The 24,077-nt window shown below is 54.3% G+C and overlaps 1 protein-coding gene across 2 annotated transcripts in view; it reads right to left on the bottom strand.

Moving 5' to 3' along the window:
* PLXNA1 (plexin A1) overlaps window positions 1–24,077 on the bottom strand; it is a 126,826-nt gene that overhangs the window by 35,724 nt on the left and 67,025 nt on the right. For both annotated transcript variants that reach the window (XM_064156823.1, XM_064156824.1), the window contains exons 9-16: window positions 22,536–22,650; window positions 16,649–16,849; window positions 6,646–6,742; window positions 6,094–6,284; window positions 2,286–2,437; window positions 1,828–1,948; window positions 1,357–1,493; window positions 462–629 (exon numbers count right to left, since the gene is read on the bottom strand). In XM_064156823.1, coding sequence (XP_064012893.1) covers window positions 462–629; window positions 1,357–1,493; window positions 1,828–1,948; window positions 2,286–2,437; window positions 6,094–6,284; window positions 6,646–6,742; window positions 16,649–16,849; window positions 22,536–22,650 — 1,182 coding nt within the window. The remainder of the gene's footprint in view (window positions 1–461; window positions 630–1,356; window positions 1,494–1,827; window positions 1,949–2,285; window positions 2,438–6,093; window positions 6,285–6,645; window positions 6,743–16,648; window positions 16,850–22,535; window positions 22,651–24,077) is intronic.

Here is a 24,077-nt window from a genome sequence, read left to right as displayed (position 1 = left end):
GTTGGTGTTAAAAGCCCTGTGGTCCCGGAGAGCTTGGCCGTGCCCCTGGGGAGCTCAGTCCTCATCAACACCCTGGGGAAGGTTTCCCTTGGCACTAGCTCTTAATGGATTTCTTCGCCTCCTCTCCAGCCAATTCAAACCTTTTAGAAAAACATGTAAACATTTCAGAAACTCCCCCGATGGGAAATATTTCATTTGCCGCCGCCAAATGTCAAGCTGAAATTAACCAGATCCAAAGCGCTCTCTGCTCTTGCCCCCTGCCAGGCTCAGCACTGCAGGCCAGGAGTAAGCAGGCCCCTGGTGCCAAGCTGTTGCTCACACTTCCCTCTCCACGTCTCTGGAGCACGGCCCGGTGGCTATCGCAGCAGCACCAGGATGCGTTCATTGGGAAGGAGCATCTGTGCAGAAAACAGCCCCCCCAGCGTGTCCCACAAGCTCCCTGTGGGCACCCTGTGGGTTACCTGTTGATGCTCCATTCGGGATCAATCTTCTGGATGGTAGGGTCCTCCGTGTAGTTGTACTTCACCTCCAGGTTGCTCAGCTCTGCCCGGTTGATGTTGATGAGGATAGGAGAGCCACCGGGGGTGTGCCCCGGCGGGGTCCTGCACCGGATCTCACGGGCACTCCTCCTGAGGCAGAAACGCACAACCCCATCAGTACCCACGCAGGATCACAGGATGTTAGGGGTTGGAGGGGACCCAAGGAGATCATCCAGTCCAACCCCCCTGCCAGAGCAGGACAATGCTAACACAGATCACAGAGAAACACATCCAGACAGGCCTTGAAAGTCTCCAGAGAAGGAGACTCCATAGAAGGGAGTCTCCCCACAACCTCTCTGAGGAGCAGCAGAGAGGCGAGAGCGGCTGGCGGTGGCCAATGCTGCCTAGGAGCCCTCTGCCCCAGCTTCTCTCCCCTTCTGAAACTTCCAAGAGAAGCAAAGAGAAAAGGGAAGTAAAAATGTGGGGAAGGGGCGGGTGGGAGAGCCAAGAAATGGAAGAAAAGGCAGGCGGGAAAGGCTGCGCAGCTCCTGAGCATTCCCATCGTGCGGCTGCTGCAAACAGCAGCGATTAGGGCTGATAACCAGTAATTACCGCAGGAAAATATTTAAAGAGCCGCTCCATTATCATCCCTAATCTAAAAATTATCCACTTCATGCCTCAGGGCTTTGTGCTTTTAGAGAAAAATCTGCTCCTCCTGCAGCCTCTGACACACAGGTTTTGCAGGAGACATCTCCAGCCACCTGCGGTGTTTGGTCCCCTGGGATCCCTCCTGGCTCCCAGCAGCTTCTGTGTCTGAGGGTCCCGTTGCTTCTGAAGGTGCCTGTCACCTGTCCTCCACCACCTCTGTGCTCCTCACCATGAAAAAGCACAAGGCCGTCCCCCAATGGTCACAGAGACGTTGCTGCCAGCGTTGAGGTGATTGCCTTCAATGGCGATCCAGGTGCCACCAGAGAGAGGACCTCGTGCTGGGATCACACGGGAGAAAGTGGGTGTCTGTCAAAGAGAAAAAGCATCTCTGGTGTCAGACACCCGAGAGACCAAATTCTATGTCCCCAAGCAGGTGACAGGCCACAGACGAGAGGGACCTGTAGGACACTAGCAGAGCATGGTGCTAAGGGCTGGCAGTGCCAGCAGGACCACAGGGAGGCAGAGCAGCAACAGCCTCGGAGAAACTCAACCTGCATGACCCAGCGTTTACCCAGAGCATCCCCAGCTGTCGCCTGGGGAAATGAGGGCCCATTTCCCAACTGGCCTGGAAACCCATCAAAACTGCCCAGCATCACCTTCCTCCCGCAGTATCAGACCCATCCCCTGGCACGGGGCTTACCACAAAGGTGAAGCTCTTGGGCGACAGGGCACGGTAGTTGGTTGTGCAGTCACGGATACAGACTTCAACCCGTGCCTCATGGACCTTGCTCAAGCTGGCATCTCCAATTTCACAGACAATCCTGAGGGAAGAAAGGAAGGAGTCCTTAGTGTCCTGGCACCAAGACACTCCCTGTGCCACCGCAGGGATGGACCAGCTTCAGGAAGGTACAGATCTGACACCGACCAAGGGTCCCAGGTGCCAGCAGGTTCATGAGAAATCCAGGCAGTGGCTGTTTCCACTGCCAGTCCTGTGGGGCAGTCTCCCCAAAGCCTTTGGGCTCCTCCCAGAGCAACCACAACCAGCATGTTCTTCTCTCCCGGTCAGCTCCATGTCTCTGCAGCCACGGGCAGCACCCCTGGTCCCCAGCCCTCTACCGAGGTGACACGGAGCAGGCGCAGCCCTCGCCAGGCACTTACTGCTCAGCACTGATGTACTCGCTCTCGATAGGGCTGCAGGCCACTTTGCCGACTCGAATGCCCCCACGAACGTCGTCAAACTTCAAGCCCAGGTTCTCGCCGGTGATGGTCAGACGAGTCCCCCCTTGCCTAGGGCCAGTCTCAGGGAACAGCTAGGAGAGAGCGTGGCCTGTCAGTCAAGGGAGTGGAACTGCAGCAACACCTTGCTCAGGCAAGCTCCAGCTCAGGTAGCTGCAGGATGTTGCTCCTCTACAAGCAGCGAGGAATAGATGGGTGATGATAAATGCCAGTGCGCCTGTAAGCAGCCCACAGAACAGCAAAGACCTTCTGAGTGACAGCCATATCCACAACTTGCCCCAGGGACAAGCCAGAAGATGCCAGATGTGTCCAAGCAGAGGGTTTGGATTTGGACACACTGCTGCAGATGGGTCCTGCTGCAGATGGATTTGCCTTGCAAGTGACAAGGATATGAACGGGAAGGAGACAGGTCGGTGGCAGCCACAGCCCCAGCTGACCCAGAGAGAAAGAACATGGATCTGCCTGGCTTTTGGCCAGGTCCCACATACCCAGAGATGAGTTTCCCACATCCAAGGTCCACCCCCATCCTCCTCTAAGGATGAAGCATCTCAACCAGGTCCCTGCACACAGTAGGCAGCAGGGTAAAATGGTTCCTTTCCACTGGTAAACCCTGAGCCAAGGCTGGCTGGGAAGTGAGGGGAAGTACCTCACCCCAGTGCCATGTCTCATTTACCAAGATTCTGCTCAATAAAGCAGGTGTGGCCTGGCAGACAGCAGTGGGATGAGAGATGAGCAGAAGTGCAGGTCCACCATTGTGTCCAACCAGGCAATTAGAGGCAGTTTTACATCAGTGCCCACTGGACTGGGAGCTCAGCACCCACCTGCAGCATTAATTTGGATGAATGTCAGGGCTGCATGCCCCAGCTGGGACCAGAGATGGGGCTGGGTCCCCAGTGACACCAAGACATGGCAGGTGAAAAGACAGCTGTAGGCAGCAGTTGTGGGAGTGTATAATGCCTGCCAGGTTGGTCCAAGAGAAAGGTGCATCTTGACCCAGGAAAAGAAACCCATTTGTTGCTCATGCTCATGGCACTGGCAGAGATTCACTCTAGCATGAGAAGGGATCTCTGCCAGCCCTAAGCCCAGCGCTTGGACAGGCTCACACCACAACCACGCTCACGCTGTGACCAAGCACGTGTTGAGTTCTTTGCATTCCTAGCAAATCTGGGTGGCTGCAACCCTGGGATCTAAGCCAGATGGAACCTCCTCCTCTCACACAAGGCTCACTCCTAAACACCACCACACAGTGAGGTAAGGCAGACAAGCAGAAGGTAGGAAACATGCATCAGTGGACACTGTCCACATCCCCGGCAGCCCTAAGGGACCACATGGAACCAGAGGCTGTTTCTGCACAGCTCCATGAAGCCATCACCTCTGGATTAGCACCAGGGACTGATTACCTTCAGTGTCAGTCACCAACACAAAGCCTGCAAGACATGCCCTGGGACAGCATCAGAGCTGGGACCAGCTCCCAGGGCCCCAGCTCCCACTGAGGCAGCCACGACTCACAATTTATACATCAGCAAAACCCTCCAGGACTGTGGGGAGCTGTTGTTTGCCTAAACCCAGCTCAACCCCTGCCCAAGTCTGGGATGGGAGCTCGCTGTGGCTGCTGCAGCTAGCATGAGGTTGGGCCATCCTCCTAAAACGATCTCTGCCAGGGCAGCTGGCAAGAAGTGGCTGTTTGTTTGGTGTTTCTAAATGAGTGTTAAAAGCTGCTCGGCATGTTTGATTCCTCCTCCTCCACGGCAGAGCTGACAAGGGCCACGCGCTGGGAGAGAAATGAGCCCAGGAATGGAATTACATCGTTGGCTACCCACTGCCTGGAGGTCACAGCTAAACAAGGTGTCTGGGAGAAGGGAGTTGAGGAGGAGAGCAGGGACTGCTCAAGCCTCTCTTTTGCCCCCACCACCTCTTAACCCCTGGCCCTGACAAACGCCACTGCTTCTCTGCCAGCTGGTTTCACAGGGTCCTTTTACATCAACAAGCTCTGGTGGGCACCAAGAGTGGGCTCGCTCCCAGCAGTGGTGGAGGCCACAGCAGGACCAGGAGATGCTAAAGCAAAGGGGCTTCAAGGGCTTCCCTCTTCCTGGGGAAGGAGTTAACACTCTGAGGGTCACAAGCAGCACTGGGCAGAACCCCATAGAGGCTTGAAGGGAGCATGTCCTCACCATCGAGGAATGGGCAAATTACTCTTCACTCCAAGGGTGAAGAATCACTGTCATCCCCTAGTCCAGCCCTACTGCCCATGAAGACACCTGCACCTTGGTGAGCTGGGCAGGAAGGAGGATCCAGCTCCTCCTGAAACCACTGCAGGAAATTCTTTTCCCCCACACTTCCCATGGTACCCTTTCTGCACTAGGCTGTTCTATGGAACATTTCCAAGCCCGTCCACAGCCCAGGGTGTAGGACAGGGGTTGTGGGAAGCAGCAGGCTATGGGCCAGCTGCTGGACGAGCATCACCCCATCACCTGAGCACATCCACATCAACCACCAGCTCCCAGGCACTAACAGAGTGGCACTAAGGACAAGCCCACCTGCTACCAGGTCTGCTTCTGATGCACCTGAAATTATTGCAAAATCTCATAATGATTCAGGGCAGGAGAGCTGCTACCAGGGCCGGGCACCATCAGCTGCTGTGGCAGTGTGTGTGTATATGCCTGCAGCCCCAGCCACTCAAACACAAGAGGATGGGACACAGCCTACAGCATGGCCACCACAAGCATGACCTGTCCACTGTGATCTCCACTCCAACCATACCCAAGATTCCATCTTTGGGAAGTTCATCTTAAGCTTGGTAGGAAACTACTGGGGATGGAGAACCCTGCAGCCTTGCACACAACAGTGGACCTTCCCAGTAAGGATGCAGGTTCTAGGGCTTGATCTTACTCCCCCAGGAACAGATCCCTTTTCCTGGCAGCACTTTGCCAGCCCCAGGCAAACTCTGCAGGTAGCAACGCTGGCAGGCATAGACACAGTACCCAGTCAGGGTGCAACCCCCTACCCACCACATAGCTACCACCCAGAACACCATAACACCCACTGCTAGAAGCAGGCAGTGCGGGGAGAAGGCATGACTCTCATTTCCAGCTTCAATCACATGAGAAACTGAAAGCCAAATAGATCAGATCTTGTGCTAAGACTCCAGTAATTAACACCAGCGACACCTGGCCAGCCATGGGTAAACAGAAGGTACCCAGCAAAAACACCCACCAGTCCCTCCTCATGTACCTGGAGCCCAGCCCAGACAGGCGTACAAACACTGTAGAATCACAGAATGGTTTAGGATGGAAGAGACCTCAAGGATCATCCAGTTCCCACTCCCTGCCTTTGGCAGGAACACCTCCCTCTGCAACAGGATGTGTATTTACACAGTCTTATTAAACAAAGGTCCTAACAGCTGCCAGGGAAAGGGGATGATGATGATGATGAACTACTGGCCCAGGTGAGCATGGTGACACGAGCAGAAGGAACCTGCCTTCCCCAGACCCTTTAGTCACATGCAGGAGCAGTGAGAAACTCTGAGACAGGCCACAAAGCCCAGTGCACAGCGGTGGGGGAGAGAGGATGTTAGCCTTGGAAACGCACGTGGTGACAAGCCATGCTCGGTCCTAAACGCCCAGGAGATTTGGGTGCTCTGAGGTGCCACCAGGGAGCCCCACCTGCAGCCCCATTTCCCACCCCTGTCCCCAGCACAGGGCATCATCACCGCCCAGCCGTCCCCGCATACCTTGGTGATCTTCGGGTCGGTGCAGCGGCTGTTGCCACTGCTGGCGTGCATCCAGACGCTCTCGTAGGCCAGGCAGTGCTGCCGCAGCGAGCAGCGCCTCTCCAACACGCACCAGCCGCACTCGAAGCGTGGGTCGGCCTTGAGGCACAGACCGCAGCTCTCCCGCAGCGCTGAGCACTTGTACAGGTGGGCTGCAATGGCAGGAGGAGTGCAGGGGTCAGCACAACACCTCCAGCCCACAGGCACAGCGTTCTGGGGAGAAGGGCGCCCACTGTCACGCCCGCATGCTTGCGTGCATGCCACCAGCTCCCGGGGGACAAAACTCCATTGGGAAGTGGCACCAGCATGCTGGAGTCAGTGTTGAGGCAGAGCTTTGAGTTCTCACCCAAAGCATCTTGCAGGAAAGCTTCTGGTTAGAAATCTATGTGATCAGTGCAGCTGGAGCACCACCCCTTCACACAAGGCACTGGTGCAAACTGGTCAGGGGTGGGGAAAGAGGAGGCTGGGAGGGCACTGAGATGCTTTCCAATCCCCATTCCACCTCTCACTCACCCTGGATGTTCTGGGGGTTGTCAATGACAAAGTTCCCGTTCCAGACCACGGACAAGTTGACTGGCAGGTCACTGATGTCATTCCCTTCATAGAAATACTGCAAGAGGGAAACAGAAGGTGGCAAAGCCCATTAACCAGTGAGGCAAAATGCCCTGGTGAGGAGCAGAGATGTGTGCATGACCCCATTATGCAAATGTCTCCCATCAGTCCAGAGGAGACAGATCTCAGGCGCGCATCCCTACCATCCACATATACACTGCAACCATAAGCTCTGCACTACTCCCAGCTCCACACAGTGCTCAGCCATCAGCTGTACCCCACTCTAGGACTGGTACCAGCACCCAGATGCCCCGAGCTCCTATGTCAGAAGGTGACATCAAGGGATCCTGCCCCACCAGCTCCAGAGGACTACAAGTCCAGGCCTATGCACTGCTGTCTGGACATACCCATCTCTGTTGCTCCTTCCAGCCCAGCCAGCACCTCCTCCTCATCCAAACATCTCTTCCCTGCCTGAACACCCAAGTCTTAGTCCCGGCAGCGGCATCAATATTCCCCACACAGCCCCAGCACGCAGGCAGAGAGGTTTAATCGATACGGAGGCAGGAAGGCAGTCGGAACCGTCCCTGACAGCTAATGACCTCCTTCGGCAAGAGATTCCCCGCTCCTCGCCCGAGAAAATGACAGGCGTGTCGGGAGAGATTAAATGAATGATTCATGGCTTGCTGGAGTTCGTTAGGGAGCAGCGGCTGTGCCGGCAGCAGCTCACCGGCCAGGGGCTGGCCACAGCCCTGCCACCACCTCCAGCCTGGCTAGGTGTCACCTTTTGCAGCCCCAGTGCCATACACAGAGGAGGTGGCCTCAGTATCTCCTCCAGCACCGCCTCAGCTGCTGCCCACAAAGCACATTTATTCCTTGGCAGTACCAGGAACCGCTCCTATAGGTCTGCTCTGCTCAAGCAGAGGAGGCAGGGGCACCACCCACGAAAAAAAGTCAGAGTGCCCAAGTGATTGCTAGAAGCAAGAGACACTGGAGTGCTCACTTCAGCATCAAAGCTGGTGCGTTTCTTCCAATCAGGCAGCAAGCCCAGCACCACAGATAGCACCAAAATGGGGCACACACCCGATGTGAGGCACGGCTATGGCCACATGCTCCTCCCTCAGCCCTACAAGGTGCAAATGAGAGGCCAAATCTGGTCTTCAGTTACAGCTCTGCAGTTTTTGCTAGAGCTGCTATGTCCAGGGACCACTCCACACAAATGCAAGGAGGAGGATCCCAAAACGAAGCCCATCTTGGGGAGAAAGGCTGCAGCAGTTGTAAAGCATAAGACATCCAACTGATAACCAATGCCTCCACACCATGTCCCTGCTAAAGAAAGAGCATCATCATCTGCCACCATGCAGCCTCTCAGACACAGCACCTCTGATCCAGAGAGAGGTGACCTGGACAGGCTGGATAGGTGGGCACAAGCCAACCTCATGAGGTTCAACAAGACCAAGTGCAAGGTCCTGCATCTGGGTCGAGGCAATGCCAAGTACAAATCCAGGATGGGCAGTGAGTGGCTGGAGAGCAACCCTGCGGAGAGGGAATTGCAGGTGCTGGTGGATGAGAAGCTCAACATGAGCCAGCAGTGTGCACTTGCAACTCGGAGGGCCAACCAGAGCCTGGGCTGCTGCACCAGGAGAAGTGTGACCAGCAGGTTGAGGGAGGTGATTCTCCCCTTCTACTCTGCTCTGCTGAGACTCCATCTGGAGTACTGCATCCAGTTCTGGAGCCCCTATTACATGAGGGATGTGGACATGCTGCAGTGCCACGGGGATGATCAGAGGGCTGGAGCAGCTCTGCTATGAGGACAGACTGAAAGAGTTGGGGCTATTCAATCTGGAAAAGAGGAGGCTCTGAGGTGACCTTCTTGTGGCCTTCCAGTATCTGAAGGAGGCCTACAAAAAAGCTGGGCAAGGACTTTTTAGGCTGTCAGGGAGTGACAGGACTAGGGGGAAAGGAGCAAAGCTGGAGGTGGGGAGAGTCAGCCTGGACGTGAGCAGGAAGTTGTTGAGCATGAGAGTGGTGAGAGCCTGGAATGGGTTGCCCAGGGAGGTGGTTGAGGCCCCATGGCTGGAGGTGTTTAAAGCCAGGCTGGATGAGGTTCTGGCCAGCCTGCTCTAGGGTAGGGTGCCCCTGTCCATGGCAGGGGAGCTGGAACTGGATGATCCTTGTGGTCCCTTCCAACCCTGACTGATTCTATGATTCATGGTGTTTGCTAAGAGGACCTTCAGCCACACCTCCATCATGCACCATCTACAACTAGGGCCTCTCTCCAACATTCCCATCACCAGGCTTGGGAAGATGGAGCCAGAACTGGGCTGGGAGTCCCAATTTCATCATCTTCTCCTATCCTAGACTCACTCGAGGACATGTCCATGAGGACCATGATGAGGAGCTGTCCAGACTTGCAGCAGCAAGTCGAGGGAGAATGGCAGCAGCAGGGCGCATGTGTCAAGGAGGGCGGTGGCAGTACTGGAGCAGAATTTAGCTGTGCCGAGCCACGTGGCAGCGAAAGTGAAATTGGCATTTTCAATTTGTACTCTGACATGTCTCATTTGGGGCCCTGGCATCTCGGGAAGGCATCCAGCCTGCAGCTGTCCAAAACACTTATTTGCATCTCTCTGCCCCGGCTGCTTTTGGAAATTAGTTCTTCTGGGAGGTGGGTTGGAAGAAGAAGAATAGGGAGGGAGAGTGTTAACTCTTCATGCACCAGCCCCAAACAAGAACAAGGCAATTGCACAAGAGATGGTGGCCCCAGAAAGGACACTGTGCTGAGGATGCTGAATTTGTCATGGCATGGAGCTAGAGCAGATGGTGGGGAGCAGCCAGGTACACAGGACTGAATGGCAAGAAGTGGCAGGTAGGAGCAGGAGCCATCACCAAGAGGATGCAGATATCAATAAACAATGTGTCCACGTCAGTTTCTCACCTGCCCTGCACAGATGGGCAGTGGGGCTGCAGTTTGGATGCCATTACTGGTGCCTGTAGAGTTCTGAAGCTGGAGCCATACTGGGGCTGTATGTGGGCAGGAGCTGCAGCCACAGTGGGTCAGGGCTTAGCCTCCTGGGATGTTGAGCTCAATCAGATTCATCTCTAATTTCTAAAGTATCTCTTATTTTGAAAGAGGTTTTCAAAAGGTCTTCTTGCAGCTGCTCTTGCTGTGGTGCAAGCAGCACAGTGCCCTCTTCATCCATGGGCACGGCCACAGCTGTGTAGGTGGCAGCACCCCCCACTGCAACAGCTGAACAAAGCAGCAGCTGCTTTCCAGCCCTGAAGGCCCTCACCCACTGTGGATAAGGCAGGGGGCTGGCTTACCAATCTGTCCATCATCCCATGGGATCTAGACAAGAGCCCAGAGACAGCCAGCAGGTTCTGTCATGCTGGCTCCTCCCTGCTTCCAGCTCACACCGTGCTAAACATCCATTAAACACTTATCTGTTATTAACTTCCCAGCTAATCAATCACTGTGGCTGGCAGCAATCTGGGATGAGCTGTGGAAGAGGAGGCCAGGGCAGCTGTGAGTGGGGAGATGTACCTAGCCAGGCAGCCATGCTATCAGACCAGCTTTTACTTCACAAAGGCTCCTAAACACCATCCCAACTCCCTCTCCCAGCTATGTTGAAGGATGATGCAGTAGCACAGCAGGTCAGCAGCTCCAGCAAAGTCAAGGTACAGGAAACAGACATTTTCTCTGGGACCAAAAACCAAGAGGCACAGACTCGAGAGCAAACCAGCAGTGTTGGGATGGGAGAAAACATGTTGAGTGAGTCAGCAGCAGAGATATGAGCTGTTTGGCTCCTTACCTAACCCTGCCTTTCTGTCCCTCTCTGGAAGAGTTTGCAAGGCATGCCTGGAAGAGCTGACAGAGGGCAATGCCAGCCCCATCAACCTGGATATGGCTGTTCCCAGAAAGGCTTTCTGCAGTGATGATTCAAGCAAGAGGATTCCTCACTAAACCCTTCTCAAGGCTCTTCATCCAAGACTTACCTCAGGCATCTTCCCAAATAACAGCTGACAACCTCGTGTGCTTCTCACATCTCCAACTTTCACACTCATCCCACCCCCACGCAAGGGGATACCCACCAGCCCAGAAAGCTGCAAGGGCCATAGGTGCCATCTCTCCTGAAGGTCTCACATATGGTTCAAGGAAGCCAACTGCTCACACACCAGGTATCAGCAACAGGCAACTGAGAGCTGCCCAGATCTCCTTTGGGATGTGGGACTCAGCACCCCAAAAATATGCACGGAGCCTCAGCCAGCAAAAGGGCAGCCCACATATGGGGGCAGATTACAATGAGATGCATTTTGGGATGCCCCTGTAACCATCATGCCGGCTAGCCAAGGGACCAGCCCTTTCCAGTCCATACAAGTCAAGGTGGCCCTGTGAGCATCACACCCTTTGCCACAAGGCATCCCAGCCCTGAGGAATGCAGCTGAGAGGCTGCTCCTCTGCCTTCTATGAGAAAATCCACACACGCCAATGTCCTTTGCAACCCCTCTCCCTCACATATGCACCATCCCCCTGGGCTGCATTTCTGGAGGAGCACTTGGGCTGCAGCTGTGTCCTATTTTTCTGTAGTTGATGACCTCAACTTCTTTCCCTGCACTACGGGGACGGCAGTAATGTACATCGCGTCTTGCCAGGGCTCAACTGCAATTCATCATTATTTTATCTGCTGGAATTTAATTGGATCCTATCAAACTCTCCTGATACTCCCTTTTCACTTTAAACACTGCTGCAGGAAAGATAAATGTAGGCACTGCTAGGACGGAGAGCACGGCTTTGTTGGCAAACGGTGCTGGGGTTGTGGGCTCCAATGCTGCTTCCCTTTCCACGGCTGGTTAATTAGAGATACATAGACTGGAGGTGCATGGCATGCGTGGATGATTTATGTGCCTCTGGAAATGCACCCTAGGCCTAGTAAAACACCCTCATCTGCACAACAGCACAACTTGACAGCACTGCTTGGCCTCTGATTCTGGATCTCTTTTTGCTCTCTTAGCATAAATCTCTTCCTTCCCCCCTTCCCTCCCCCCTCCCCCCCCCAACGTACATAAGCTTCTTTGCCTGGATTCCTCCTGCCCAAAATTTGGCAGGGTGTTAAGTGAGAATCCAAGAGCTTGCAAGTATGTCTGAGCAGCACCCAGTCTCCACCACAATAAAAATCACCCAGGAAAAGTAAATCTACCCAGGTCTTGCCTGCCTGCACAGCATCCACACCCAGGGCTGGGCACCTCGGTTTCAGCATCTGCACTGGGTACCATTCGCATGCCTCCCCTCCATCCCCCACCAGCTTGGCTTGCTCAGCAGCCCTATCACTTTGTCATGGGAATAAGCCACTCCTGGGTGAACACTGCAACCCAAGCCTTCCCAGAGGATAGCGACCTCCAGAGTTGCAGCCAAAATGGGTGGGCAGGGTGGGGTGCCCATGCCAGAGGGATTGGTGAGGAAGGAGCCAAGAGGGAGCCAGGGAGGTGACACAGCTGCTCCTTGCCACATGGGGCTTTGGTTAAAAGGAAAGGAAAATAATTGAGGCGTGAGGCTTAAAGTGCTGAGATGACAAAGTCAAATGCTCACAGAAAGGAGATCAGGGGTTCCTCTTATTTTTACATTTAAAGGGAACGAGCAGCTCTGGGGCTGTTTCAGTCTTGAAAAGAACATTCTGGGGAGAAAACTCAAACCCTAGGCAGCAAAAAACACCTGTAGCAGTTTCACTAAGGCCAGGACTAAATCAGATGAAATCCAATGTTACAAGCAGTAGCACAGATCTGGGGCTGTGATGCTTTCCAACAGCAGAACGGTTTATTTTTCACAGCAATCAGAAGGATGAGCCCCACTGAGGGATGGCAGATGGGAAAGAACAGGCAAAGGCAGGAAATGCTTTGATAATGAAACTCAGTGACATTAGATGCACACATTCAGACAGGTGACCATTTCTCCATCCCCGGCTGCAAGAAACAAGCCTGGAAATGTCTGACTGCAAAAGATAAAACTAATTACCAGATTACTAATTACCAACGAAAAAAGTTTACTGGCAAGCAATGTCCTTCTCTTAGTTAGGCTTGTCTTTCCTTTTTGCTTCTTTACAATGCCTCAGCTAAATCATAGAATCAACCAGGCTGGAAGATCATCCAGGCCAACCTAGCACCCAGCCCTAGCCAGTCAACTAGACCATGGTACTAAGTGCCTCATCCAGGCTTTGCTTCAACACCCCCAGCCACAGCGACTCCACCACCTCCCTGGGCAGCCCATTCCAATGCCAATCACTCTCTCTGGCAAAAACTTCCTCCTAACATCCAGCATAGACCTCGCCCAGCACAACTTGAGACTGTGTCCCCTTCTTCTATTGCTGCTTGCCTGGCAGAAGAGACCAATCCCACCTGGCTACAGCCTCCCTTCAGGTAGTTGTAGCCAGCACTGAGGTCACCCCTGAGCCTCCTCTCCTCCAGGCTAAACAAGCCCAGCTCCCTCAGCCTCTCCTCATAGGGTTTGAGTTCCAGGCCTTTCACCAGCTTTGTCACCCTGCTCTGGACACGTTTCAGTATCCTTAGGGTTGCTTTCCTTTTAAGGATCAAAAAAAAAGGCCCAAGTGAGGAAGTAGCAACATTTTTATTCAGCTTGGGTTTTGCCCTGGTGGGATGCATGTGGAACACCAGGCCTGTCTCCCTTGAGTTTGCTGAAGATCTATCGGGTGTCTCAAATGATGTTTATAGTCAACACTCAAACCTTAATGAATGGAGTGCTGAATATTTAAACAAGATGTCTTTTCTTCAAAGTGCTAACAAGTCATTGGAGTTTGACAAGCACTAAAACTAAACAAAAGACCAGGAGTTTCAAGACAGGCTTGACTTATTATCCCTTCTATTCAGGCACAGTTCAAGAAAGCATCCCTAATTCCACAGGATAATTAACCTCTTGTTTAGATCCCATTGAACTCTTGGAAATAAAGTGTGCTTAAATGCCTTCCCTGGGAGAGGACATCTATTCCTCAGTTCCTGGCTGAGAAGGAGTCATCCTTTCCCTATTTCTCCACTGGCTAGTGTCCTCCACACCAGGCAAGACACAGAATCCTAACCCAAAGGATGAATGGCAAGGGGAGAACCAGCAGGTCACTAGTGAGTGACTGTGCAGAAGCCTTAAGTGCTATCAACCAGACAGACAGACTGCAAAAAAAGACAGAGAGGAGACAAGCATCACCGAAGTGTGAAACTGAATCCCCCCCCACACTAAAGCAGCCTGGCTAAATGCCCTCAAATGTTAAAGCAGATGAGCAGACCCTGAAAGCCAGACAGCTTCTTTCAAGCCAAAACTCTCTTCTTCCATCTGTGAAGACACTCTGTGCCTGAAAGCCACATCTCCTGCCCAAGACCATGGCACTACAGAGCTGCTGACACCCACTGCAATGCCTTCCATAGGCTCTTCAGTTGATTTCCTTTGTTTTCAGGGTATCTCTGGTAATTCTCAGGTCAAACATCCACCACTGACAGCCCGGGAGGTGTTAGCTACCTCAGCTCTGCATAGGGACCATAGGGTAAGGAGGCAGTCCTATTCCTTTGGACAAGAGCTGCAGGGGCCGTGATGCTGGTGCTGGCAGCCACAGCAGCCCTTGGGAAACAGGCAGTGTTTGATGATTCTGCACCTCCCTCCTGCCTTGCAAATTGAAGCTGACTGGAGAGAAGTGAGTCCAAAAGATTTAGACCCCCACTCTGAGTCCCGTCTCTGTTAGGTAAAGGCTCTGGCACAGGCACCTCCCCCAACACCCCAATGGAGTCATGAGCCACACTGTGCAGTCACAGTGCTTCTCTGTAGGGAGCATCCTGCAGCATGCACAGTACAAACTGTGTTTGAATACGCTAAGCCAAACCACAGGGTAAAGAACTGGGCAAGAGAGAACTGCCAGCTCTGTCAGTTGCAGGCAGAAGAGACTTGGCTGTGCAGAAGAGGCTGTGCCAGCTGAGGGGCTCATGCCAGGCAGGGGCTCACAAGATGCCACTGCAAAGCTCAGAACCTGCAAATCACCAGCCAGCATCCACTTCTGCCATAGACCTCCTGTGCCCCAGGCACAGGCAGTTATAGCTCCCAGGTGCCGATGCAGCTCGTTTCCCAGCCAGGGTCCCTGTAGCCTGGGCTCTCTCTTTGGCACAGAGAGGCCACATTTCTTCCACACTCTGTGACAAGACAATGGTTCCTCCAGGCCATTCCCAGCTGCAGATCTTCCAGCAGCGGGACCAGGCACAGACACACTGCAGAACAGCCCTAGGACAACCAACAGTTACCCAATGTAACTGGCAGGTAACTGGACAGGCATGGATCAGCTAACCCTTAAGAAACCTTCCACGTGGCTGTGCTAGAGATAGAGTGGCCAAGCTTGGCTGCCAGCAGTAGTGAGACTCCAGTGAAGGGATCCTCACCACAGTGCTGCCTCTTTGCACACACAGCCATTGCATTCCCCTTGAGGCACTAACACCAACCTGTGCAGATGATGGGTAAGACTGGGGCCAGAGGCAGATCTGCATGATGAAGCCCCGATGAGAGTCACTATTAAGATTAGGGACCAGCAGCCAAGCCACCTCCACTGGGCAGCTTCTTTTCTTCCCTGAACACAGCAGTATGACCACAAACCCTCGCTTAAACTGCCTCTCTTACACCTTACAACAGCACCCTGCAGACACTGTTCTGGTCCTGCTGCTCTCTAGAGCCTGCACTTTGTGCCACTGCCTGAATTCACCTCCAGGTCAAGCACAATCCCACCACCACCATTTCTAGTCAGCAGCTCAGGACAGGAAGCATTTCTGCTCCTTGCAGACTGTATGTCGCCAAGAAAGAGAGCCTGGAGCACAGCATCTCCAGCACTGCTTCCTGGGGCAGAAAGCAGCAACTCAAGATGCTCCCCTTGCCCAAAGGCTTCACAGCCTCAGAAGTGCTGGAGGCAGGAGAGAGCCAGGGCTCATCTTCAATGGCTTCTAAATGTCACTCATGCCACCAAAGGGAGCAGGGATTGGCACTAGTGTTAGGCTGCAAATGAGCTTTCACAGTATGAGTGATGGAAAACAAATTTTAAAAGGATTAAACAAGAAGGAGAAGGGAGGGCTGGCTCCATGCAGATGAGGGCAGGTCAGTGCAGAGCCCAGCAAGACAGCTGAGGAGCTGAGCAAAATCAGTTCCCAAGGGGGTTCTTAACACCTCTGTGAGTTTGCTTATGGGTTTGGTACTCCTTGCACAGCAAGAGGCACATACACAGCTCACTGAGGGAGCATGAAACAACCTCTTGCTTTATGATAAGGGAACCACAAAGGACAGACCAAGCAGTTACCTGCAGGACACAGCTTAAGTGACAGAGATGCCAGGTTCAAGGACAGAGAGGCAGGGAGCAATGACTCAGCAGGGCCTGGGGATGCAGAACAGGCAGACATATGGTGGGATAAGGTAGCTGCCAGTTGAAGCTGGGGATACAGAGGGGCTGCAAGAGAGGAGGGGAAGCACTTGTGGGGCTTGTAGACATGGTTGCATGTGGGGAAGCATGTGCACAGCAGGACACGGAGAAGGTGCTAGCTCAATCCTGCCTGTAAAGTGGGATGGTTTGGTGACAGGGGTCAGCAAGAGCAGGCAGGGAGAAGGAGGAGGCAAAGCTCTGGCACATTTGGGCCAGTTGGCTCCAGCCCAGGCAACTTTCTGCAGCTTTCCAAAGCCGATTTCCCTGGAAGTGCTCCTAAAGCCTGGTGGGTTTCCCAGGACGTCTCTGGCACTGCTCCTACCCGGAACAACCCCAAGCAGCAGCCTGCCCATGCACCTGGGAGAAGCGAGAGGAGTGCACCTCACAGCCCACAAGCATCAGAAACTCCCCTGACCTGCCCACAGGAGAGCAAACCCAGCTGTGCAACGAGGCAGGGAGGTCCCAGGGCAGGGCAGGAACGAGCGGCTGGCACAGGAAGGCGGCGCCAAGGCGAGCTGGGCACTCACCGAGGTGTTCTGGCACTGGATGCTGGTGCTGTTGAAGCGCAGGGCGGTGACACGGGTGGTGCTGCCAGGGATGTGGAAGATGCACTCGTAGTTGCGCTGGCCGGACTGCGGCTGGGGCAGGTTCTTGGCCGTCAGGGTGATGGGCTTCACTACACCCACGGGGATGTAGATCTGGGTGGAGGGCAGGATCTGGGGGCAGTCCTGCAAGGGAAACAAGAGGCAGCTGGTGATAAGGGAACGCCACTCGACACCCCTGTGACGCTCCCTTGGCTGGCAGGCTGGGCTATGGAAATACCATCCGGAGCACAGGCTGGAGTAAATCTTTATGTGCAGCCAACCCCAAGCAGCATCTCATGGCTGTTCTGATTAAAGCCCAGAAGACAGGAACAGACAGCACAGAGGAAACTCACGGCAAGGCAGTGGGGTGTTTCCCACGGCTCAGGCTGACCCAGGCATGAAGTAGGGAGAAGATTCAGCTATGGGACCTGTAAGCGCTCCAACGGCAGCACGTACTTGGGCAAAACAACTAACTGATATCAAAATGGGCTTTAACACCATCATTGCAGTCAGTAGGTTTCAGAGTTAATGCCTACTGATGCATGCTTTCTCAGGCTGCACTCTTAACCCTCGTTTCCCATAACAGCCTCCATCCCTCTTCCTTTACAAGTGGACAGAAAAGCCCTTTCCACTTTGACACTGCAATATGCTTCTGCAGTGCTGCAAAGAATCAGCTTTGAAGTCAGTTTTGCTGCTGCTGTTGCTTCTATCTGTGGCCAGTTCAAAGCAGCATCAGCCCAACCAGCCCAGCTGCAGGCTGCCCAGAAGACAATGTCTCAATGCTGACAAGTCCAAGCCAGGGAGGAAGGCAAGTGCAAGGGTCTCAGTATGACCTTGACGGGCTCTGCACTCCCCAAGGAAGGAGCCATTCAGAGGGCAAAGCACTCAACTTTTAATAGCCACGGGCTCCCAGCTGCTCCAGGGAAGCTTATGAGCCTTGTTGCAAAGCACAAGGGAGCAGGAGGGAGCAAAAATAAATGAGCTCAGGCAGCAAAACAGCTCCATGGCCCCAGCGGGTGCCATTTCGGCAACAACAGCCTGATGCAATCCCACGTGGGCTTTGCCAAGCCAGGCAGAGGTCTCACCCCTATAGCAGAGCCTCCTGGAAGTATCAGCTTGAAATAACATCAAGGTGGAAAAATGCATGCTGCAATGAGCTGCTCCAGAAACAGAAACGGCAGCAGCAGCAGCACTGGGGGTGCACACAGCCACTCTGCTGCTCTCACAAGGCTGCCAAGGACCGTGGCTGCAGGGGCACCTATTGCCGAAGGCCACCAGCAGCCACATGTGGGCAACACTGCCCTGCTGCCTCCTGCCACACCATGGCCAGCTGGACTACACCTTGCCCAGGACCAGGCTTTACCTCAGTTGGCAGGATTAATCTAGCAGAATCACTTTCCAGTGATGCCGAGAAATGACAAAGAAATTGTTTCATTTAGCAAGTACTGGCAGAAAAAACCAACTCATTTTACTCTTTAGGCTTCCTGCTATTTACAAGCCTGTAGACTGCAAAAGCATGGTTTGTGAGGGAAGAAACTTCACCCCCAAAACAAAGTGAAAGCAAAGAGGAAAAGTGGTGCCAGTCCCAACTCAGAGATGGTGATGATGCTGAGACAGCCTAGGGACCCTTGGTGCTGCTCTGCCACCAGCCTGCTCCGTATCATGTCTGCTCCTCTGAAAGGGCTTCAGTTGCTCCTCTTTCAGAATTAGCTCTAGGCTCACAGCAAGGAGACCTCACACACCCACTGCCATTGATAACAACTGGCACCCACCACTGCAAGGCAGTTGCTCTCCACGGGCTCCCAGGTCAGAAGTACTGATGAGGAAGAAGTCCCCACCTGCTTGATCCCCCTCCACATTGCAGGGGACCCCACCGGCAGTGAGCATCTTCACCTCTGCAGGGGTTAGTTCTCTGCCCGCTCTCCAACACCACCACCTCCTTATTTCTCTGTAATAACATCTGGCAGCCTGGCTGAGGCTGTGGGTGAGGCCATGGCACCCCAGCTGGGCTCACCACAGATGCTCATGAGCCCCAGCAGCGCAGCAGGCACGCACATCCCTCTCCCCACACGGGCCAGAAGCTCGTTTTGCTGACTTGCATTTTGAGTCAAGTCCCCTCGTGACGTCACAGGCTCCACATCTGCAGGCAGAAGTGTCTCATCCAGCAAAAACGTCAGCCCGCGCCCAAACAGGAAGCACCTGGTGCTGGTGGGCGCCCAGGGTGCCCAGAGGAGCGGGGGCACTGGGACAACTCATATCCCCTGTGAGCAATGCCAACCACTGACGAAGCTTACTCCAGCATTACCCAACACTTAGACCACTTGGAACGCTCTGCATAGCCCATGGAGCTCGCTGTCCTGCTGCAAACAGCCCTTCCTGCACAACCCCAGCTCCCAGGAGCAGGGAGCCAGGCAGGAACGGCACAAGCAGAAAAGCAAGACCCCTGACCACAGCACAGCTCAGACAGTCTCTGTCAATACTGGTTTTCTAGTTGGAGAAGAACATGACAAAGGTGTCCAGGTTTGCTTGAAAAGGTAAGAGCTTTAGAGTCACTGCAAAGGCTGTGGTTTGGGTTTCTCTTGCAGCTCCCAGCTCCAGCTCCAAGGCTGTGCCATCAGCTAAGATGGGGATGAAAACAGTCTGGGGCTGGGACTGACCCTGGATTTGAGGGTCCATCATTAAGTCCTCAGCCATTCCCATTGTTAAGGGAAAGAAGAACAAACTGAACCCACTTAAAATGAACTGACACACTCGGGCCCTGCAAGCCAGCAGACTTCCACTCTCACGGCAGCTCTGCAGCAGCAGGAGAGCAGACTTTTTAAACGGGAGGCTCCAGCTTCCATCACTGCTCACTCAGCAGCCACCACTGAGCACTGCAAGCAGAGAAAAGCAAACAGCAGCCTGTGTTGCTGTGTCACCCGCCCCACATCCTAGGCAGGGCAAGCCACAGAGCAGGACTATCTCTGGAGCCCCAGCTTCAAAGCCACTGCAGCCAGCAGGCAGGGACATCCTTCCTGCTGCCGCTGTTCCCAGGCACATTTACATGACTGGTGGCTCCTACTCACGCCCTATTCCTGTCCTGCCAACCCTAGAAACCCAGGCAAGCATTCCTGGCATGCCCGGGGCAGAGTGTTGTGGGTTACTTTTCAAGTTTTCCTACACAACAGCTGCTACTTTCCTACCCAGAAAACATTGGTGAACCACCTGTGGGAACCAGTGGAGGCAAAGCTAAACATTTGTCCCTGCCCACCACACTACAGTCAACACAGACAGACCAAATTCTGCTTAAAACAGCCCTCCCACAGAGCGGATGGGGCTGGACACCCACCATTAACTTGGACAGTGGTGCCAAGGGCTGCCACTCAGTCCCCTCACCCACCACACTGAAGAGCAGGATGGCCCAGGCTGGGAACAGGAGGTCTCATCGTGCAGCATGCTGCCCAGACATGCAGCCCACAGCAGCAGCTGCTCTGCGGGTGTCTCGCCATCCTGCCGGGAACAGCTGAGGCCACACCAGTGCGCAAGCAGGCGAAGCCAGGCGCTCCAAACCCCAAGCCAGGCACCACTCCAGGTCCCAGTGTGGTCAAAAGGTCTGCTGTGGGGCAGCCTGCTCTGGAGCGAAATGAGTTCCCAAGCAGCTGGTCTGTAGGAGGAATGCATGTGTCCCAAAGACAACACCCCTAGCAGGGTCAGCCAGGAGCTTTTGGGTTTGCCTGGCAGGGAAGGGGGAAAAGCCCGGCAGCCTTCCATGCTCTCAGCAAGGGGACTGGGCAGAAAAGAGCCACTAGGCTCCAGTGGTCTGGACACCACTCGTGTTTGCAGAAGCAGTACCAAGACTTCTGGGATAACTGGGACAGGCCAGCTCATCAACAGGTTTCTTCAGGGTGGAAGCTAAGAGAAAAAACTTTCTTTGATCTTCTCAGGTTACCAAACTCCCCCTCCTCAAGCACCCATGAGCATGTTGCAAGCTCCTTGCACTTGGATGACAATGCCAGGGAGGTGCAGGAAAGTACCAGAGCTTGGAGTTTGGCTGTTTGGTGGAAGGCACAGTGCAAAGCCACCACTGTGCCATCTGAGAGGCTGGCAGAGGGGCAGGAAGCATCAGCCCCACCTGTCCACATGCAAGAGTGATGGTCGGGTTCTTCCATCTCACCCAATGCACTTGGCTGAGAAGCATCTTGACTCAGGTCCATGCTTGGACCAAGGATCACGACAGGAGCCCAGCACGGCCCTGTGTGGGAAAACTATCACCTTCTGCAGGTCCATCAACTCTTGAAGTACTTGGAGGCTCCAAACCAGGTTGCAACCTCTCTTTGCAGGTTGCAAATCCCAAATGTTCTGCCACAGACACAGTAGATCTCCTGTGAGAGGCAGCAGGTGCTCTGTTTTTCCATAGGGATGTGGTGGGTCAACCTAGGCTTGACACTTGGTCTCCAGTCCAGGTTGACCCACACCAAGGGAGCAGGGAAGCCATGCAGGGCTCAGCCTCAGTACAGAGAAAGAAGCTTCTCCATCCATCCCACCCCTGGCACGAAATCGATAAGTGCTGCTGGTGGCTGGGCAATGGCTGAGTAATGGCCCAGCTCTCCCATCCTCTCCTGTGAGAGAGCTCTCTGAGCGATGAGAGAGGCAGAGGGGGCAAATTAATTGGGGTGTCTCAGCCACAGAGAGATCTGTCTGACTCCACACATGCACCCAGCACAGAAACAGGGGACACAGAGAAGACAACAGCCTTGGTCTAGAAGAACACTCACAAGCCCATAGACCTCAGGAGACACTAATTATAGGGGATGGCAATTCACTTAGAGATGCTGCTCCTCCCAAATAGGGAGATATAGAGGCAGGCTTCCTCTCAGTGCCAGCCAGAACTGCAAAGACCTTGTGAGGCATTGCTGTTGCTTGCCTTCACACGTGGTCAGTGAAGCAGAGACAAGCTTTTCTTGTTCACCACTGCTTCAGGGGACCAGTCCTGGACTGGGAGGCTGCTGGGATACCAGCTCTGCCAGAGCTCAGAGACCAAACTATCTGAGATGAATGCTTTCTCGAGGACATCACTTAATTTTCTCCTGGGGACAGCATCTGGCTTTGCTCCTAGCAGCAATCACCAGGCAAGCAGGACCTTTCCTGCTGGGGCCTGAACAGGCAACGGGAAACCAAAGTAAGTTCAACTGGAGCCCCCTTCCAGGACAAAGACAGAGGAGAAACTCTCCTTCCAAAAGCTCCCCCATCTAGATCCAAGCCAGCATCTACTGTACAGCCAGCAGCTGCTTGCCAAACCTTCAGACCCAATGCAAGCAGCCAGCAATGCTACCACAGGCCAGAGACGCTGGGACCCTCTGTGAGCACCCTATTAGTGACAGGTTTCCTCAGTGGATGGCTTGGATACTGCACAGGATGAACCCCCACCAAAGAACACCTTTCTTAGCAAAGCATTTGAGAGGAAGCAGGTGTGAGGTGTAGCAAAACCGTTTGTTTTATGGATTTCAGCCTGCCCCTCTCTGAAAACAAGTTGTTCTGCAATGACAGTTCAAGCTTGCTCCCTTCAGAAACATCAAAGGAAAATGCTTCAGCGCCTCTGCCTTTGTTTTTGCCTTCATTCAGCCTAAAGTGCTCTGGGCTGCGCTTCCCAAGCAGCCTCTCTGCAGCAACACAGCCTCTCCCCACTGGCATTTCCCACTCCTCCTGTGCTTCCCAGGCAGCCCTAGCACCCTAGGCAAGGTGGTGGGAAAAGTTTCCAACATAGTTTGCTCTGCTCTAAACAACTGCCTGTAGAGCAGTGGGGCACGACAGGACTGGGACAGGAGAGGGAAGCTGGCTCACATTGCCTTACCTCAGAGAGCTTCACTCGTCCCTCCAGGAAGGAGCAATCAGCGGCATTGTGGGTGCAGATGTGGCGGTACTTGCACCAGTGGCAGGGGAAGGAGCCGTTCACACAGGACAGGCAGCTGCAGAGAGAGGGAGAGAAGTGCGAGATGTTAGGGCAGCAGCAAGGCAGGGTCCATTGGGGCACTTCTTGGGATGCTTGAGCAGGACCGCAGCCCCAGGCAATCCCGTCTGCCTGTGCAGGAAGGACCCCCCCGGCGCGGGGCGAGAGCTGCGAAGCAGCAGGCTGGGAAGGGAGCTGCCTGCGCAGGCTGCCAGGCCGACCCACGGCAGGGAGCGGGGAAAGAGCCTGTCCGCCGCTGCGGGCTCCGTGCGCCAGCCACGGCGGCGGCGCTCCCGCCTCTGCTTGGCAAGCTGACCCTGCCCGCTGAGCGGGGGCCGAGCTCCAGACTTTGGGAGCTTTATTTGGGTTCGCTGAAAGGCGATTGGAGCGAGAGGCGGCAGAACAAGGGCTCTGCACCGCAGGGGAACGGGGGAGAAAGGGCCGGATTAATGCACGCTCATTGAGAGGAAAATTCTAACTGGGGAAAGGTTGGGTCAGATTAACATTTCGGGACTGTAGCGCCTTTCAGCCGCTCACAATAGGCTGTGTGTGACCCTCTCCCTCAGCCCCCCTCATCCTCAGCCCCCCGCACCGCGCGTGCGTGCCTGTGTGCTTCCACCCCCTCCCCGCAGCCTGAGACGCTGCTGTCTGCCCTCAGCCTCCTCCCCAGGCTCTTTGTGCCGAGCCATCGCACGTGCTCCCCTCTCCTGCAGGATGCGCTCAGGATCCCGGGGATGCCAGGGGCTCCCGGGGATGCTCTGCTCTGCACCTCTCTTACCAGTACCCAGCTCCAGGGCGCCAATGCCTCTCCCGCACACAAGACAGGGTTTACAGGGTCCCTTCTTTGTGTAACCACTCACACAAGCAGCACCCCAAAAGCCTGTTCCCTTACGAACCACTTCCCACTAAAAGCGCAGCCTCTCTGCACCATGAGGTAAGTACAAGGCATCCCACGGACCCCAAAAGGCCGGGGGGCAGCTTTTGGAGCCCAGATGGAAGGAACCCCCCCCCCATCACACTGTCTCACGGCAGCGATCCTTCCCAGGGCAAGTCTGTGCCAGGCATGTCCCAATGCAGCCCAAGCTGAGGCATGACATTGAAGGCAAGAAAAATAATCATCCTGGCTTGAAAATAATAATTACAATTTAAAAAACCCCAACCAAACCAACAAACAAAACAAAACAAAAGAGGGTGAAGGGGGGAAAAGCAGTAGCACTATTTTTCTTCCTAGAAGGCACACACCTGCCCTCACTGATCTGAGTATGAACAGGATCAGGACCAGAGCAATTATATTTAATCAAAGGCATGTTCTTCCCCTGAACACAGCTCTGGCAGCAGCCCTGCCCAGCCTGATCTTGCTTCTAAATCACAGCTACCTCCCTGCCTCTGTCCCCTGGGAAACGACAAAGAAAGTACAGCACTGTTGTGTGAGGGGGCAGAAAGAAA

The sequence above is a fragment of the Pogoniulus pusillus genome, chromosome 16, assembly GCF_015220805.1.
Source record: "Pogoniulus pusillus isolate bPogPus1 chromosome 16, bPogPus1.pri, whole genome shotgun sequence".
Classification (NCBI taxonomy): Eukaryota; Metazoa; Chordata; class Aves; order Piciformes; family Lybiidae; genus Pogoniulus; species Pogoniulus pusillus.
This window is presented reverse-complemented; position numbering and strand designations above follow the sequence as displayed.